This window comes from Telmatherina bonti (genome assembly GCF_933228915.1).
Source record: "Telmatherina bonti genome assembly, chromosome: 16".
Classification (NCBI taxonomy): Eukaryota; Metazoa; Chordata; class Actinopteri; order Atheriniformes; family Telmatherinidae; genus Telmatherina; species Telmatherina bonti.
In genome coordinates, this window is record NC_136614.1 from 19,675,017 (window position 1) to 19,694,027 (window position 19,011).

Here is a 19,011-nt window from a genome sequence, read left to right on the forward strand (position 1 = left end):
TGTACATTTTCAGCCTGAATTTATTTAGTTGTGATGAATAATGGGTGTCCACAATTTGTGGTCTATCGTTGAGCCGGTTCGTGAGTCGGTTCCGCTGTACAGTTTGAGCGGAAAGACGCTGGCCGTTGACCTGAGTTTATGGGTGTGCGAGGCTCAGCATGTTCAGGCTATGATGGGGAGAGTTACGAAGCCCCATCTGAGGTAACGCTATCACGTTTTAAATGAATTTCTCGTGCTCGAAAGCGATTGCGATCAACGCAACTCTCTTTTGTGTCCAGGAATTTATTTTTCAGGGTATCGTCTCTCACACTGATGGGGGTCAAGCTGGTTTTTGTCATGGAAGGAGAAGCTCCCAAACTTAAATATGAAACAATGAGGAAAAGGACAGAAGCAAGATACGGAAGATTCAAAAAGGCTTCCTCCAGCACGTCAGCCAACACCACCAGCAGAGGGCGCTTTAATGCTGTTCTCCGGGAGGTCGGTCCTCTCTGCTGTCTCCCTGTGATCACAGCAATTAATTCTATGTTGTCAAATTAAAAGCCTATTTCTCTTCTCTCTGTAGTGTGCAGAGATGTTGGACTACTTGGGTGTCCCTTGGGTGACAGCTGCTGGGGAGGCTGAGGCAATGTGTGCTTATTTGGACTCACAGGGCCTGGTGGACGGCTGCATCACCAATGATGGAGATGCATTCCTGTATGGGGCCCAGACTGTCTACAGGAACTTCAATTTGAGCAGTAAAGTAGGGTTTGATTTGAAATCTGGAGATGGTTTATTGGGATCACTAAACTTCACTGACATTAAACATTAGGGCTGTGACGATACGCTTTTGTCCCGATTCGATTCCAATTTTTTGGGGGGCCCATTCGATTTAAATTGCGATTCTCACAATTCTTCAATATTGCTGATTTTTGTAGATTAAAAACAAAATAAATGTATAAAGCTTTTTTTTTTTTTTTTTTTTTGCTTGTCATTTTTCTTGATTTCAATTTGGGGGAAAAAAGCAGTAGCCAGACCATCTTCCTGCTTCTATAATGCCCAAGAAGACAAGTAAAAAGATCAATAAAAACAATAAAAAATTATTTTTATTTGTTTGAGAGAGAGAAAAAAATTGACGTTAAAATTGTAAAGCAAAAAAATCCAGATTTTCAATTTTTCGATTCAATTTTCCCCACCCCTATTAAACATGCTTCAGTGTTCATTTATAATACCCCTGTAGCTCCTACTTTTGGAATAATGATTTGGTTTGTGTCTAGTATACCAAAGTTTGACGATACAACTTAAATTTCTGCAGGAAAAACAAAGAAAAATCTGTCAAAGCTGTTATCTTCCCAGAATTTGACAGCTTTATTTAACCCTAAACCAGTAGGTGGATATTAGAACAGAGGCAGGTAATTAATCAATAATGCAATTCTATGTAGTTAACTTTTAATTTTACCTCACACCTAAAGTCCCCTTGCGTTTAGAAATAGCTTCTTTTACAAAAAGCGATTAAGGTTACAAGGTGCGATGATGCTTTATACTTGTTATGAGAATTTGTTAAACATATTATCTGTAAAACTTTACCCAAAAATCTACATTAATTCTTTTTTAATTTTATGTACATTTTACATATGTTGTTCTGTTTTTGTTGTTGTGCTCCAGGACCCCCAAGTAGACTGTTACCAGACCTCTCGACTTCAAAGAGAATTGAGTCTCACCAGAGACAATCTTGTTGGTCTAGCCATTCTGCTTGGCTGTGATTATATTCCAATGGTAGGGAGGATACATTACCTTAGAGTCACATCAGAATCTTAAACAATTGACTTATGTTAACTTTACATTTTCATACTTTTATAAGGGCATACCAGGTGTTGGCAAAGAGCAGGCCCTGAAGCTTATACAGACACTGAACGGGCAGTCACTTCTGCAGAGGTACAAAACCCTATGGATGCTGTGGGGTTTTTTCCTTACTTTGTAAGATGTATTTATGACTTGTATGAGCTTGTGAGACCTTTCTTCTCTTGTTTAAGGTTCATCCAATGGAAAGAGGAAAACACAGATGTGTCTTATGGAGTTGTAAAGAAGGTTTCCCACTGTAACATATGTCGACATCCTGGTGAGTTGCCCTGTGTAAACTGTGACTCCTGTTTGAGTATGTGACAAGGGATAAAAAGCAAATGGGTTGAAATTTTTATCACAAGTTGCTAATGTAAATGTGTTTAATTATTCATGTTAAAATACACATATATACGAGAGATTTTAGAATCTGAGACTCCTGTTTGGTTTTCAGGCTCAGCCAAGGCACATGAGCGCGGCGGCTGCTTGCTTTGCAACAGTCAACGATTCTGCCAACCTCACGACTTTGACTATCAGTGTCCCTGTGACTGGCACCACTATGAAAATACACGTCAGGCCTCGTCTTTAGAGGCAAACATCAGGAGGTACACACTTCTATAAATTTTAAACAAATGTGGAAGTTTTTAAGTTAAGACAAGAAAATCAAAGTGGTAAAAAGCATGATGTACAGTGACATAAAATGCAGTGAATGTGAGAGCAACAAGTCAACTTTTTAAAAAGAAGTCAGCAGGTAGTGATGTAGTTCCCATAGCAACTACTAATTTATCTCTAGCTTTGGTTGAAATTTGATCAGGAAATCCACAAAACAGATCATTTGCACCCAAACAGTTATTGTTGAATATTTAACAATAATCATATACTGTAAGTAATATTCTGTATGAATCCAGGTAATTAGGGATGTAGTAAAAATATTTTTTAAACTACTAACTGTAGTTTTGAAACTGAAACATTTACTTTTTAAGTATATTTATGCTGTATTTATAGGAGAAGGCTTCATATCTTCTGGCTCTAATATAAGATTAAAGGTCTTGATTTATTAGAAGTTTATTTTCCATCACATTGACTTCAAGATTTTGTACCAGTGTAGTTGTAACTGGCCTCAATAGCAGCATTACAGGAGGTTTTCAAGGAAGTTCAGTACAAGCATCAACCAGTCCACTGAAAGATAAATGACTGTGGCTGGCACAAAAAAAGATTGCAAAAGTGTTTGTTTTTTTTCCCCCAAGAAATTATATGACATAAACTGGAAGGACTATGTGCGATGTCTGACTGGTAACATGGAAAATGAATTAATGGTTTTAAATGGCCAAAATGGGTTCCAGAAATCTAAGAAAATAATTTACTGACATTTTGTGAACTGTGGTGGACACAAAGTACAAATTGTTCAATTTATTTTTTCTAGGAAAACACTGTCAAGCCAACAGTTTCCCTTTACAGAGGTACAGATATGCTTATCTGATTTGTGTGTGTTTATAATTAGACCATTAAATCACAGTTATAATAATTAATTGTTATTTCTCAATGTTGCAGATCATAAATGAGTTTCTAATTTCCAAGGATACACTTGTGTCTCATTTCAAGAGGCGACAACCAAATATGTTGTTGATGCAGGTAATTATTTCTAGATCAACTGATCAGTTAAGTAAAAGGTTATCTTTTTAATGAGATCCTTCTGAACATCTTTGTGTTGTTTCTTTAGAAATTTGCATTTGACAAGCTGGAGTGGCCGAAGCACTACACCAGTGAAAAGGTTTTAGTCTTGATGACCTACACTGAGTTGATGAACAGAAAGAACGGCAGAGACATAACCGCTCAAATCAAGCCCATCCGGTAGTCCTACAGTTTTGAAGACTGAAAAATAATAATTCTGATTATGTTGTTGTTTTAAGTGTTTAGTACACATATTACAGATGACACTTTCTTTTCTTATAAAAGAATATTGAAACCAAGGGTGAGGAATGCTGTTGCTTGCTTTGAAGTCATCTGGAGCACACCAGGTCAGTTATAATCATAACACCCAGTTAATCACTGCTGCTCTTTTTTATGTTGTCCTCTTAATTTTGCATTATTATCCAGGGGGGGGGTTGGTGGCAATATTCATGAATTACATGACATGACTGCTGCTTTAAGTGGCATTTGGGGTGTTGGATGTTTGCCACCGGGTTGTCTGTTAGTGACTGGCTGTGAGGTGAGGTTCAGAGGTGACAGATCAGTCACAACAGCCACTAGGTGCTAAACTGGCTTCCTCCCTGAGTCGGGAAATCAAAGTCTTCTTCCCTAACAAGCCTGTTTGACATGGCTGGTCTTAGAAAATTTCAATCAACTATCTCTGATTGAAATTCCTTACAAGATATAACAATCCTCATTTCAGAAACATTCTAAGGTAAATGAAGCAAAGATAAATCTGTATGGGTTTCTGTTTTTCTTTGTTTTTATTTTCACATGACACACAGACTTATGTAATTGTATTTTATACAGACATTAAACACATCTGGAATTTGTAGCGAGTTAAAAAAGTTGATAGAATATATATATTAAAAAAAATAAATAAAACAGTTTGCAGTCAACATACCCAGTCTTATGTTCACACCCAAACCCTGATATGTGAGGGTGTCAAGATTGGGTTAAAAAAAAAAAAAAAAAAAGAGCATTTAGTATTGCTAGCAGAGATTGGCTGACCAATTTGTCCAACACTATGCCAGAGATTCATCAGCAAGTAAGAAAAATCTATTTCCATGCAAGATTTCAAAGAAATTTTGTCATTCGATATCTGCAGTACTGCTTATTTATTCAGGGATTCTAAAACAAACAGTGTGTAAGGGCTGAGGACAGGAAGCATTTTTTGGTGTGTGCAATCTTCAAGCCCGCGTCAGGACCATAGACCGTACACAGTCTATGGTCTGGACTCTGGCTCAACAACAAATAAAGCTGATTTGGATTCTTAACAGCACTGTTTGGAAAACTGTTATGCTATTGTGACTGACAACAGCACATTGGAGAACCTTGGAAAACTATTTTCACACAATACAATCTGCTGCTGCACACAGAAATATATCCTCAAACTGCATTTCACTAGAAGGACACCATTTATCAACTCTGTGCAGAAACATCATTGAGTCATCTAGACACAGACGCATCTTAAATTAACAAAAAAGACAGTGGAAATGTGCTATGTTGTTGCCAGATGTCACAGACTATTCAGGCTGTTATCAAAGAAAGGCTCAAAAGCCAGCGTCGCCTAAAGCAACTATATCCATGAGATTTGTGACTTGCATATATGAAGCAATCACTAAAGCAAAAGTGTATATTGGAATTTTGGAGAAACAAATTCTATCAAGGTGATTATTTTCCTCAGAGGTCTACAGATATTTAAGCAGGACAATGCCAGAACTAATTCTGCATGACTTACAGCAGTATGGCTTAAACCATCTAGCTAGAGAAGTGAGTCATACACGCTTTTATTATGTAAACAAAAGATTTATTTAGACCAAATTATCTGATTATGACTTTTTTCTGCAGAGCATTACGTGTTTCCAGAGGATCGAGCTGCAGAGGACCAATCTGAGGTCAGGACAGTAGAGGAAGAGTCTCTTTTTCAAGCAGCATTCCCAGAAATGGCAGAGAACTACAAACAAAGCAAAGCTCTGGCTGAAGAGAACAAGACCAAAAGTAAGTAATTAATAAGTAATATTCCATATAAATGCATATTAATAAATAAACACACATGTTTAAAACAGTGCATTTGCATGTTAAGATAAATGCCAAATTAACTACATTTCACAGTAAATGTAGGTATCTTTTCTCAAAAGCTGCCTCACCAATTTCGACAAGCTGCCCAGACTTCCCACAGTGAACTGGCAGGGATGTTCTAATCAAAGCCACCGGGAAGTTTTACTTGTTTTTAAAGGCTGTCTATTACAGCAGCTCTGACACCTGAAAATGTTGAGTTTGGTTCAACCTGTTCACACCAAAGGCTTTAATGCAGCAGAGGTGTCTGTTTCACAGGCGTTCTTGTCACTTTACGCAATTGAGCTTTGCTTCCACTCGTTCAGTACATCCTCTTCTGTGATGACATTTCTTTAAAAGTTGGAAAATTGTACAAATTTATAAACGGAGACAGAATAATGCAAATAAGGATACATGCTTTATTAAATGGTGCAGTGATAGCAGTTGCAAATCTCTTCTTTTAATTATAATCAACACCATTCGCTGTCATCTTTAAACTGAATTAGTTTTTTCTTTTTGCTACTTACCAACAACAACTTTAATCAAATTTTGGCCTCTTTTTGATAACACATACAATGTTTCAGTGGATGATAGATTTGGGGTGTATTACTGTTGTTTCATGTAGTGGCTAAAACTTTACACAGACAAGCAGAAATATGCAAAGAAGTACAATTTTTCAATTTGTGTATCTTTGATGCTCAGTTTTAGAATCATGACAAGAAAAACACTAATGAGTGGAAGATAACTGACAGAGGCAGTAGATACAAAGAAGAAATTATATGATGGTAAATAAAAAAAGAAAAATCACATCATAATCAGGTCTGGCAGGCTGATAAGAACTCCTGCGGTGTTTGTAGCAGATTAGTGCAGTGTGCAGATAAACAAGAGGGAGACATGTTGTGTCTTTTACCAGAAATTAGAACCATTTCTTAATACTTTCTTATTCAAAGCCTCATCAGCTGGGTTCTCCACAGCCATCATGCACAAACACGATGCAGACCTGCAGTTGTTTACTCTGTTTATTAGGTGTGCATGAAGACAAATTTACTGTATGTATAACCTGCTTTTATATTTAAACTCTCTGTTTTGTGTTTTGCTAAATTCTGTCTCCTAAAGTTACGAGCTAGTCATGTGAATACATTCAGAGTAAACAAGGTATCATTCAGAAAGTGTTCCATGAATCTTACGGCATATTCTGTCTCATCTTGTTCACAGGAAAGAAACCAAGAAGCAAAAAGGAAAAACCATCAGATGTGTCTGATAGTGTTTCAAATCTCTTGGCTCAGATGACTCTTCAGAGTTCCTCCTCGGTGAATGCCACTAATCAGCCACAGGCTCTGCTCACAGCTACTTCAAACACACAAAAAACAGAAGTGCTGATTTTGGACACTCCGGTGAACCATAAGCAGCTTCGGAGGGAAGTGGAAGACTGCAGCAGTCCAAGTAATCCACTGTCTTGTGCTAAATCAGAGGCTGATTCGCCTTCTGTCTCCGCTGTTATTGATGCATTACATCTGAGTGATATTGACTGGGAAGCTTTGTCGTTCACATCCTCGCCTGCTTCACAAGCAAACCACATCACAGAGCCTGGGCAAAAGAAGACCCCATTGACTGATAAAACACAGGGTGAATACACAGAGCAGGAATCCTCAAATGATGTCAAACAGGCAGACTCCAGATCTTTTCCAAAGCCGTGTTACACTGAGTGTTCTCTCAGGGACAGGGTGCTGATGAGGAATCCAGCCAAAGCTGCAAGTCAAATGGAGAAATATGAAGGTGTGTACTCAAACCATCACAACTATAAGCTAACTGCTCCCAAAAATGAATCACTGGAAAAAATTAGTGAGCAAAGTTGCAGTAAAAGTAGCAACAACAGCAATGTGTCAGGGAATAAAACAGTTTATAATGAAAAGGAAACCTCATGTGACAAAAGGCAGCTTAAAACAGAAACTCCTAGTTTGAAAGAGCAGCGAATTCCAGCACTACAAGCTGAAACCAAAATGGAGAAGAAATACGATGGCTCCAAAAAGCCTCCTCATCAATATAAATTTGTAAGAACAGCTTTGTCTTCATTAGCTCCATCTCAGAGGTGCCACTCTGACCCAGGTCAAAGTGACAAAAAGAACATGAGTGTGCCACAGACCACCAAGAAGAGCGTGTGCATGAGTTTGTGTTCGTCCAGCGAGGACAGTGACGAAGAAAACCAACCCTCTGGACCTCACAGGTTGGCGAAAATGAACACGATCAAGAACAGCTTTATTTCAGAGTTTCCGCTGAAACCAATTTCTGTTCCAAAAGCAACAAAACCGCATGTGAACACCGCCCAAGTGTCCAAACGGTGCGGCCAGACGATGGGGCCAAAACCGAAGAGTCCCGTGGAAGTAGCTGAAATGAGCAGGCCTTTAACTAACAACGATTATCAAGATGTTCAAACAGCCAAAGTGGACAATGTGTTTGCTCAGACACCAGCTTCACCTGTAACTATACTGGATAGTGACGATTCAGTCATTTGTAGTGACAGTCCACTGCCACTAGCTGAGAGACTGAGACTGAAGTTTCTGAAGTGACGAGAAAGATGAAGGACAAGAACTTGTAACTCTTCAGTTTCTTCAGCATGAAATTTTCCAAGACATTGGAACTCAGAGCAACACAAAGCAGCTGTCATTCTTCACATCCTGTAAACTTCTAAAGAAATGGGATTAATTTATCAATTTTATACTTGATGCTTTTAGCTTCCCAATTATGAAACCTTTACACTTTGCCCTCAAGTTATGGTCTGTTTATATGTTTGGATTATAGACTGTTGTCCAGATAGGAAGTCATCAGGTTTGAAAGGTATTGTGACCAACAAAATCTATTTTAAGCATTATATACCTATTACCTCCACATTAAATACCCACCCACATGTGTCTGTTTTCTCCCTGACAAGCTGCCTTTAGCTTAACAGACAGTGGACGCTGAGCCTTTGGTTTTTACAGCCCAGCAGTGTTGGTCCCCTTGATCATAAGTGAGGCCTAACACCTTTTCAGACATGAAAGGTCTGGCAGAAACTCCAGTGACAGCTGCATCCTCTCCCCAAATAACAACTTTGTCTTACAGGGTCTTTAATTTAGATTTCAGCCTCCCAGAATAACAGCTTTTTTTTTTCTCAGTACTAGTTAACTCTTACAAATTTATTTTAAAGGATACTTTCAAGACCATACTGGTAATTTGTCATTTGTCTTTTAAACATTGAAAATTTGGATTTCAGGCTTCTGAATAAGGACATTGAAATGAACACTGCTTCTTGTGATTCTGGCCTTGGATACTCCAAAAAGCTGTTTTGCTTTACTACGATCTGGCGCTCAAACATGATGTTAGACCCTGGTCTCTATCTGACCTCCAGTTTGAAGACACATTCAGGACGGACTTGCCAGAGTAGTGTGAATACGTCAGGTGAAACAGCATGTCCTTCATTAGACAGGTCACATCAAACTGACAATTGTTGTCGTGCAGCCTTTAAAGAGTAATTTCCCACAAGAGGTATCTAATTATTTTTCTTTCTATCACATTTTCCGTCTATTTAGCCTTATTCACACCACTGTGATAACGAACGGCGTCCTTCGGGAAGGTCGCATTTTGGCACTTGTGGGTTTCTTTGAACTTTTTTTTTTTTTTCGCCTGAGCTGTGAACCCATAAACTTCCGGAGATCTGCTTCTATATAAATACGCTTTGGCAAAATCACTTTCACACAATCCGCCTGTCATTCAGCCTGAATGTCACCGTCGCTGATCTATCGTTTGGATTTCTAACATGGATCTGGGAGATGTTACAGCTAAAATACTGTCTGAATGGAAGTGCATTGAGAGCACCCCTGGAGAAAGGCAAGAGCCGCTTCAGCCCACTTCCCCGGGGTCCCCGATGGAGTCCGTGTGCTCCTCACCAGAGATGTGCTATCCCAACGAGCATCATGAAATCAGGGATTTCTCTTTAGACTTTACGGGGCGGAAGGTGACTGCAGCAGGGCAAAGGCAAAGCAAGTCAAAAATGTCCACTAAAAGACGCCTGAAGGCCAGCGAGAGGGAGAAGATGCGGATGAGGAGTCTTGCAGAGGCTCTGCATCACCTCCGTGACTACCTTCCACCGGACTACAGCAAGAGAGGACAGCCCCTGACAAAAATCCAAACGCTCAAATACACAATTGAATACATCAACAAGCTTTCAGACATTCTGAGTCGCGCGTAAAGGATGCACAATGGCTCACTTTTACGCACAAGATTAACTCATCCGGACAATAGACTGTGCCTGCACATCTTCTGACAGCAGTTGAATGTTACATTTCCCATCGCAGGAACCCAAATTATGTCTTAGTTATGCTGTGTTTCTTTATCTTTTTGTAAATATGTTGGGATTAAATGGAAAGCATTTTTGTATATGAGATTTACCGTTTTGGAATAATTGATGTGAGATTAGATGTATAGTTTATAGCCAATTGCTGTTTGAATGTGTATGTATATACGACTTTGCTAATCAATCTTATTTTCTCTTTTTTGTTGTTGTTGTTGCTTTTATGCTGAAAAAAGTGTGGAGAAATATACACGGAATAGTTTAAATCTTCCATTGTTTTTACAATATTTTAGGTTTGGGGACTTTATGGTTTAATTCTGCGTGCCATTGCACGTTTTTATCTGGAAAAAATAATTTGTGTGCTAATGTGTGTCTGTTAACAATAAACCTGCTCTGATTTTAACACAATATTCTTCTGCATTTATGCTTTGTCGAATAGACCGTTTTACTATGAACTAATAAAGAAGTCGACTGTATTGAACTTCTATCACTCCAAACCAATTACAAACATTCTCTCAACATTTTTAATAAAACTGATTTGTGTTAAACTTGTGCCCCAGTCTTTTTATATACAGACTATGACCCCAGTTCATTAACGCACCGTTTTCAGAGATGAAGACAATTGGAAGCGCGTCAGCCGATTTGTCCAATCAGAAAGAAGAAAATGCTGACTGAAGTCATTAAACGGCCAATCAGAAACCAGGACTGCTCTCCATGGGCGTGACTGTAGTCGAACGTCTCGCTCACAAAAGAAATCCCAGCCTGGTATGCTTGGCGAAGCCGCCGCCATTTCAAAGCTCATAGGAGACGGGAAAGCTGTCGGGAATTTTGTATAGTTTTATTTTTTATTTTTCTACTTTATTTTGTATTATTTCTTACTTTTAATTATCATTAAGACAAGTGTTTTTTCAAAATCTACCTCGCTCGCACCAACAACTGAAGTAAGTCATTCTTGGTTTTCTTTTAGACGGAGTACTAAAGGAATTAATACGCAGGAACGCCCCTTTCTTGCCCGCTATGCGTTTCTTTTTACTAAACTCGTGTTATTGGCCTCATTTGCTTACTGCTTTAATACAGGGAAGTCATTAACCAATTATAAAATGTAATCTTTTGTTAGGTTAATGGAGAAGCAAATATTTCAGACTATAAGGCGATTCTTCCAGAGCTTCCATTCTCTGGTTATTCCTGGAATTAGACAGGGCCCTTTGAGGCTTTTTCACTGTAATTTAACCTGATGTACTCACCCTTTGTCATTACGTGTTAAATACCGCCACGTGGTAATATAATGGGTTTGAAATGCATTTGAAGGCAACCTCTGTTGCTCTCAGATGAATATTTACGAGCTCACACAGTACCATCAGCCTCTAAGGATCAGGATAGAAATGTTTCCATGACGCTCGGCGTGCCTTTGCCTCAGCAGGCTCAACTTTAAAAATATATACCGGTATCTTCCACGATGTTATCACATTGTTTAAATGCTGAGGTTTATTATATGCATCTGGCAGTGCACCCCATTCACAATCACTGATGTGAAAAATCACAAGGGAGTTTTTTTCCTTCCCACTGTTGCCAGTGTGCTTGCTCAGGGTGAGAAGAGGCACACAAATCTGTGTTTCCTTATATAGGCTATTATGAATTGGCTTTCATTATGTTTTCCTCTCTGTCTGTAAAGCGTCTTGAGATGGCATTGCCGTGATTTGACGCTATATAAATAAAGTTGAATTGAATTGAAAAATCTTCTCCTTCTATGAGCCTGTATTGACATTATGTAGACTACTTAAACACGATCTGTAAGTAGGACTCTACCATGTTTGTGAAAATATTGATATTAAAATGAAATATGAAGGTACCAATTTAAAAATAGAAGAACCACTTTTCCTTCCTTCATTTCAGTATGATGAGAAATGTCTCTGAACATGTGTTTAGCACCAGGCATGGCCAGGATTGAAAGTGAAATATATGTATTAAAATTTTTGGAGTTAAAGCAGGACTTTAATTCAGAAAAAATGGAAACACTATATGCATGTTAGATATAATGGAAATGGGACCAATATATGAACCCGTTGTTTTCTGAAAAGGAAAAGCTCATTTTCCTGTCACAGTTGTAAAGTACCATTTGGGCCCATGGGGGATGTAAATGTGCGTCTGTGATATTGTTTTAAAATAAAAGCCATATGTTATAGGGCTGTGACAACATGCTTTTGTCCCAATTCAATCCGATTCTAAATCTTTGGGTGCCGATTCGATTTAGATTGCAATTCTCACTATTCTTCGATAGTGAGAATTGTAGACAAAAAATGTACCAAAAAAAAAAAATTTGTGAGTCATTTTTCTAAATTTCAGTTCGGGAAAAAAAACACTGTAGCCAGGCCATCATTCTGCTGCTGTAGTGACCAAGAAGACAAGAAAATTAATCTTTTTTTTTTTTTTTTTTTTTTTTTTTAAAGACAAAAAATGGATTATTTGTTGTTTTTTTTCAATGTTTTTTTTTTTTTAAATAAAAAAAATATTTTAAAATTGTGAAGAAAAAAAATCCCAATGTTCAATTTTTTTTAAAAAACTGATTTCCCACCCCTAATATGTCATTCCCATAGTGTCTTCCATAGCTGTAATGTGTTGTTATGGTATTCCTTCATCTTGGGAAAATGTCTTCTATATAGAGGAGCTGGTTCACTTGTTGTTCCTTGTCAGCAAGAACGTGGTCTACCATGTATTCTGCTTCTTGAAAGCAAGCATTAAAAGTAATTTCAAAACACTCTCAAACACAAACAATCTGTCACCTTTTTATAATATGTTTCAACAATATACCAAAAAGATACTCTGTTGAGGGTTTTTCTCATCTCATTTTGACTTTGTTTTTTTAAGTTTATTGGCTAAGTGGTTATTGTGAAGAACCTGCAAGCATCCATCCACTGACCAATGTAGCAAATGCTGCTCCTGGATTTATATTGTCAAAATTAGCTGAGACACGTTTGTGTCATGTCAATATGTTGCTTTAACTAAGGTGTTTGTTACTGAATAAAAAAAAAAACAAAACAAAAAAAAACAAACAAAACGCATAAAACAAAAGTATTTAGCTCAGTATTGACTTTGTATAAATATTTCCTTGTAAATATGAACAGATGGAATTATGGTTAATTGAAAAGACAAGAATAAGAGAGTCAAGAACTATTTATCTGCATGGAGGGAATATGAATAAATATGAATTAATTAGTTCATAAATGTACTTTTTATGATGTTGAAGTGCAAAAATTTTTTTTTTTTTTTTTTTTTACTTAAAATAATAATAAACCATGGTAATTTTACCTTTTTTTTTTTTTTTTATTTTAAAAAAAAAAAAAAAAAAAGATTTACTTTAGATGAAAAAAATGTATTTCATGTCACTTGTCTAACTAGGCAAATGGGAAAATCCTCCTTGGAGCAGCCTGGCAAAATCATATTAAAATGTCTCTCTATGGATTATTCCATGTAGATGATTTTTATTCGGATTTACAATTTAAAGCCTTTGGTACATTAACAAAACAACTACTTGTTAGAGTGAACTTGAAGATCTGTACAGCCTCTTTTTTAACTATAATAATTGAACAAAGTGTTGTTAAATAGAACACACTGTTGTGAACACTTTGTCTTTACCTGTTAACTATCATAATTTCAGATGGATGCAGACACAGAAGAGAATCTCATGGAAACTTCAAAAACATTCAAGGATGAATCTGGGAGACATGCAACTGAAATAAATTTCAGGTTTGTTCTGGTGGCTATATTTACAGACATGACATGGTTTGGCAATGTGATCATTGAGATGTCTAAGCATCATCATCATTCAGACTTTAAACTGTTAAAATTTCAGCAATAAGTAGTATTGTTTAAATGCAGTTTTAAATATTGTTAGCCTCATAGCATAATTGCTTAAGTCTATATTTTGGGGTAAATTGTGGCATGTAGCTAACTGTTCTCTCCTAATATTGCTGATAAACTGCGTATCATTATCTATGAAGTTTCGAAATATTACGTAGGCATTTATGCAATGAGGCTAACAATTGATAAAACTGCTTTTGTTGACATGCACGACAACAACAAAAATGGACTAAACGATTAACTACAAGCTAAGAGGCATTAAAAGAAAATTTCACTACCAGAATGTAACCTTGTGTCAGAGGAATTACTATCCCTCCTCAGCCGCATTCCTCTGATGTACTCAGCAGTCTCTGTGAAATTAGATCGGTGCACAGTTCATTGTTCAGTTTTGCAAAGACAAAGAGCAATAACCAAATGGAGACATGTTTGTAATTTGCCTTTTATCCTGGTTAAATATCTCTGAGACTTTAGTAAATCTCAGTCCAATTTTTGTCACCTGGCAAAATATTGTCGTAGGTCTAACAGCTAGCAATTAAAAGATTTTAAATGCTTTTACTCCTGATTTCACTCTGACCATAAATCTTTTTTTTATCCTTCATACTGAACATTTTTATGCAAGAATAAATCCTTTAAAAACATCTGGCCATGACTGTCTGATCATAACTCAATAGTTATGTAGTTGAATGCTGATTTGAAATGTTAAAGGACTTATATTGGTGTTCTTTTATCTCCTCAGAGGTCGTGGGTTCAAAGGCCGTGGTCGAGGGGGGCGTATGGGTCGGGGTATGATGAAAGGCTTTGGTCCACCTGGACGCGGGAGGGGTCGAGGGAAGGATGGAGCTATGAATGGGCTGGGTCCAATGAGGTACTTTTGGTTGCATTTCACCAGTGATGCATAGTTTTAAGTTAGGGAATATCGACTCATTTGTTCACAATGAGTAGTTGTTGACTGTTACTGTATCATTAATTCATAGTTTAGTTTTGATATCAACAGTGTTCAAACTAAATAACTACCTTTTTATAAGTGCTCTATAAAGATATCGTTCAAATGTTCATCTGTTGAATATGAGTACAGATAATCACACTTTATTCTTTCCTGTTGCAGAGGAATGGGAAGGATGCGACCTTATCCAGACCTTAGAGGCCATCGAGGTAGGGGTGGACCAGTGGGCATGGGTCCTCCTCCCCCGCCTCCTCCTCCTCCCCCCATGCACTTCAGAGGCCCCTTTCCACACATGCCCCGGTACCCTCAACACATAGACTTCAAATGTACACCAAAGCCCAGACAGTAGCAGATAATGCCACTTATGTCGTTTAAGATTGTTGATAATAATTCTTTAAAGTTAGGGTTTTCATTTGTTTTTTCCAAGCTATCAGTATGTAGATGATTCTCACTTGCTACATCTAAGTCGATGTTTGGCCTTCATCTAAGAGATTAATATAATAGATATAGATATACTTAATTGCACAGAAAATGTGCATAAAATACATGTACAGCATCATTGTCTGTCTTGTTCTTGTTTATAGGCACGGGCCCCCTCCACCATCTCCTCCAGGTCACCCAGGTTTCAGAGGGCGTCCACCACATCCTATAGGCCGCGGCATGCCACCCGTTGGACCACCACGTCACTTCCACCCGCGCGGCCCAAGAGGGTAGGCTTTATTTTGGTACTAATATCACACTTTAGCTCCTCAGTTCACAAATCTCTGCTCTTTGCTTGCACACTTTGAGAATTTCAGATAAAATCTTTGTAAATCGTCTTGTGATTTAAAAGCACAGTCCTTTCACTCTTTTTCTTTTAGGCTTCATTTATAGCTAAATTAACTCAATGGACTTCCTCATAATTAAACACACTTGTGTCATCTTAACAGTTTTTATGACTGCATCAGTTTTTCAGTCAGCATTAAGTCAGTTCAGTAATATAATATGATTATTGAACGTCTTTAAGACAGACTCTTAAATAGTGCATGTACAATTAAACTTAAAAAGACAATATACTCTTTTTGCCTCTTGAGGTGCATAGTTGATTGAGAGCCCTGTTGCATTAGTCCAGAGATGGCTGCTCTTATCAGAGTGTGCCCCCCTATTGGCCAAAGCCAGGAGTCCCACGTGTGATTTTGTCCTTTTACACAGCTACCACAATGGACCGGTTTCTCCTTCGCCTCTCCCCCCACCTGGCAGAGGCCAGAGGTGGCCAGGCCCCCCTGTTGGCCGACGCTTTTAATACAGCCTGCCCTAAAAACTAAAAGAGAACCTGTCAATGTAAAAGGGGCCTAAAGCAGTGAAATCAAAGAACTTTTCCTGAACGCTGTGTTTATATTAAGTCTGAGTATCTTCAGGATCCATTATTCTGTGGCCAACTGTTGATACTGTCTACTGGCAACGGCATGAGGTAAAAATGAATAATACAACTGAGGACAAGTGACGCATAACTTGTCAATGTAAAGGTTTTCACTGCTGTTACCCATAAATACTGTTGGCACTACAGAGCATTTGAAACTGTATAGCAGAAATTGTTAAACTAAGGTTGAACTCATTGTTCTCAGCAGAAAGAAGATTTCATGTTAAAATTTATTAATGTTCTGTGATTCTTGTTACAGTCACCCTGTTAGCCTTAAGACGTTTTCATGATTCTTTGTAAAGATTAAAAAATGGGTGACGCTGTATTTCAAGTTGGAGGAAAAGGAGAAAAATACTGAGTGCACAAAGCCCTCAAGCATCACTGTTAATTAGTTTGGACCTCTTAACCTTTCCTTTTGTTACGTGGAGATAGTTATGTACATGTCACCAAATAGTGCAGCAAATATTGTTAAACACTTGCACTATTGTCGAGTGATGAGATGATATTGAACTTGTATTATTAGGTATTCATGAAGATTTAATTTTATATCTCATATCATAAATGTGCAGCTATTTTAAGTTTTGATTATTGTTGTTTGGAACATTTATGTGTGTCTCCAGCAAACTATTGTGTAACAAGTTAAAAAAGCACTATAAATGAAATACTATACATATATAATTATAGTATCTTTTATTAATATAAGTCAATTTAATTTACATTTGCTTCAGTTAAGTAAAAGAAATAAATCTTTTTGTGTTTAGTTTTTTGAAGTGTTACTACTTTATTCACTGTAATTACCATAACTTTGTGAATCTGTGAATGTGTCACCAGTACATATGAGATAGTCGTGAAAGAAAAAAATAAACTAAAGATAAACTCTACTTCTTCTTCTTCTTTTGGTTATTGACAAACAAATCTTGAGTTGTGATTGCAATTTACAAGATATGCAACACATGAAGCAGAAGGAATTGTATCCTACTTGATACATTTAACATTTTTATATATATTTATGCAATAAATATTAAACTTTTTATTTATTTGTTTGTTTTGCCACCGGGAGGACCATGAATGTAATAATTTATACATGTCCATTCATAGTAAGGTTGCTGAGGGTGGAAATTTGCAGAAAACCAGAGAAGGGCTTTGAAAAAGAGTTTATAAAATTTATTTATGGCACCTAAATTCAGTAAAAGTGTGTAAATGTAGAGTATTTCTGACTGAAGGACTCAGAATAGCCCCACTTACAAGTCATTGCAATGTCAGGTGTCATAGATGGGAAAAAAAAGTCAGTGGTAGCATGTCTAAAAGGAGGACATCATCTACAAAGGATCAACACTCTGATATGAACAAGGACTGTCGTATTTTCTTGCTGCTGCAATAAAACACATTTATTACCTTTTGGCTTTACATGGGACCATCGTTCAGAAGGTCTTATTGTGAATTACATTTTTTTACTCTTATTTAAAATGCTATACTGCTGTTTCTCATAACTTATCAGTTATACAGTTGTTCCTTTAAGGAGTGAGAAATTTGATTTACAATCATAAAATTATTGGTTAGAAAGTTCAGAAACTTAATGTAATATACATTTTATATGGAAATTTAAATGGACTAAGTCGGCAAAATTTATCTTTGTAACTTTGACACCTTGTGTGAATGTCTGCAGCTTTGTTTTAATGATGTAATAATTTAGTTTCAATAAATGATGTAAAACAAAAACAGCTGTAATACAAAAGAACAGTCGCATGGCTTGCAGTTTGTACACATGCATATACACTAACTTATGATCTGACATTTTAGTTCTTGAACCAAACAAATTACTGAAAACTCCAACATTGCGGCAGACCAAAGAGGTGACTTGCTACACAGGTGCTGCACTTTCCCTTTCTGTCTGCATCTCTTCAGCACTTTCGATGCATTTTGCTACCTTCTCTGCACCTGCAGTCCCTTCTTTTTCCTGTTTGGTTGATTTATAACAGACTGACTGTTGTTGTCTCCTGAAGGGGGGCACACAGTACAGTTAACCTCCCTGGCCCCAGGAATCCAGGCCCTCCCCTACATCTCTCCCCTCCTTCACCAGCTGTGTAACACCTGAGGTTCAACGCTTCACTTGAAGGTGAGCTTCTTCTTGTGTCTTAATCCCTCTCTGAAACCAGGAGATTGTCTCTTTCAGGAGAGAAGGTGGATCCGCTACAGGTAAACAAGAGCCGGTGAGACAATAAGGACTTGTGGATACACCAGAGTATCATTGCTGGAAGGTCTGAACAGCAGGTGCCTCGGGTATGAAAAGTATCTTGCAAGAAACGATGGGTCCGTTAATGGTGTGGGGAGAAAATGATGCACAACTGTTTGATTTCTGGGACCTGCTGCGCTGCATGCAGGTTCAGTGGCTCATTGTTACAGAAGAATTAGCATTGTTAGCTGCATCTGTGCTGATCTGAGAAATGTTTCTGGTCTAGAAGCAGAATTGATCAGATTAAATATAATTCACTGTGGACCACAAAATAAATGTTACAAACACAATTTTGAGACGTATCACTATTAGTAATGATAAACTAATTTTAAATGTGTCACTGAAGCACTACTTTCAGACCCTTATTGTTTGGGATATTTGTCACTAAGTTTCAGAATATACATTAGGTAGCATTGGGATGGACTAATGGGAGTTAATTACAACCAATTTGCCATTTACACTGAACTATAAGGTAAGTGTAAAAGTTTTAATAGCCTTGATGGCTTTTTTCATCTGACATCTAAAGAAAAAAGTACTGAAGATATTCAATTAAAAATCTTAAGTATAGCAAGACCCTCAGTATAAATGTACTTTTTTATTATTCATGAATAATTTGTTCAGTTTCATGTTTTGCAATGTTTTCTGTGTGCATTTATTAAATAATGAAGTCAATTCTGTGTGTGTTGGTT

General features: G+C 37.3%; 3 protein-coding genes across 4 annotated transcripts; all 3 read left to right on the top strand.

Annotated features, from left to right (window-relative positions):
* Window positions 1-40: 40 nt before the first annotated feature.
* gen1 (GEN1 Holliday junction 5' flap endonuclease) lies at window positions 41-8,129 on the top strand (the record flags this gene model as incomplete). Its single annotated transcript, XM_079255093.1, has 13 exons — window positions 41-201; window positions 279-477; window positions 563-739; window positions 1,642-1,752; window positions 1,838-1,911; window positions 2,010-2,095; window positions 2,270-2,420; window positions 3,239-3,275; window positions 3,367-3,447; window positions 3,536-3,666; window positions 3,772-3,833; window positions 5,356-5,505; window positions 6,778-8,129. 13 exons carry the CDS (start codon window positions 41-43, stop codon window positions 8,127-8,129), a joined length of 2,772 nt encoding a protein of 923 aa, XP_079111219.1.
* Window positions 8,130-9,355: 1,226 nt separating this feature from the next.
* Window positions 9,356-9,787, top strand: msgn1 (mesogenin 1; the record flags this gene model as incomplete). Its single annotated transcript, XM_079255816.1, has 1 exon — window positions 9,356-9,787. The coding sequence occupies one exon, from the start codon at window positions 9,356-9,358 to the stop codon at window positions 9,785-9,787; it is 432 nt and encodes a 143-aa protein (XP_079111942.1).
* An 873-nt stretch (window positions 9,788-10,660) lies between these two features.
* On the top strand, window positions 10,661-18,971 carry LOC306767831 (uncharacterized protein). 2 transcript variants are annotated; one of them, XM_079255963.1, is made up of 6 exons: window positions 10,661-10,830; window positions 13,545-13,633; window positions 14,484-14,612; window positions 14,853-14,990; window positions 15,275-15,400; window positions 18,093-18,971. In XM_079255963.1, the coding sequence occupies exons 2-6, from the start codon at window positions 13,545-13,547 to the stop codon at window positions 18,175-18,177; spliced, it is 567 nt and encodes a 188-aa protein (XP_079112089.1). In that variant the 5' UTR covers window positions 10,661-10,830; the 3' UTR covers window positions 18,178-18,971. The 2 variants fall into 2 exon arrangements, with proteins under 2 accessions (XP_079112089.1, XP_079112088.1); XM_079255962.1 differs by lacking the exon at window positions 18,093-18,971 and adding an exon at window positions 15,882-18,061.
* Window positions 18,972-19,011: the final 40 nt, after the last annotated feature.

What these genes read in the sequence shown, in the direction of transcription:
- LOC306767831 (XM_079255962.1), top strand. Translation starts at nt 13,545, where the DNA reads ATGGATGCAGACACAGAAGAGAATCTCATGGAAACTTCAAAAACATTC. An exon ending in AATGGGCTGGGTCCAATGAG is followed by an intron (nt 14,613 to 14,852) that starts GTACTTTTGGTT and finishes TTCCTGTTGCAG; the next exon opens with AGGAATGGGAAGGATGCGAC. An exon ending in CCCTTTCCACACATGCCCCG is followed by an intron (nt 14,991 to 15,274) that starts GTACCCTCAACA and finishes TCTTGTTTATAG; the next exon opens with GCACGGGCCCCCTCCACCAT.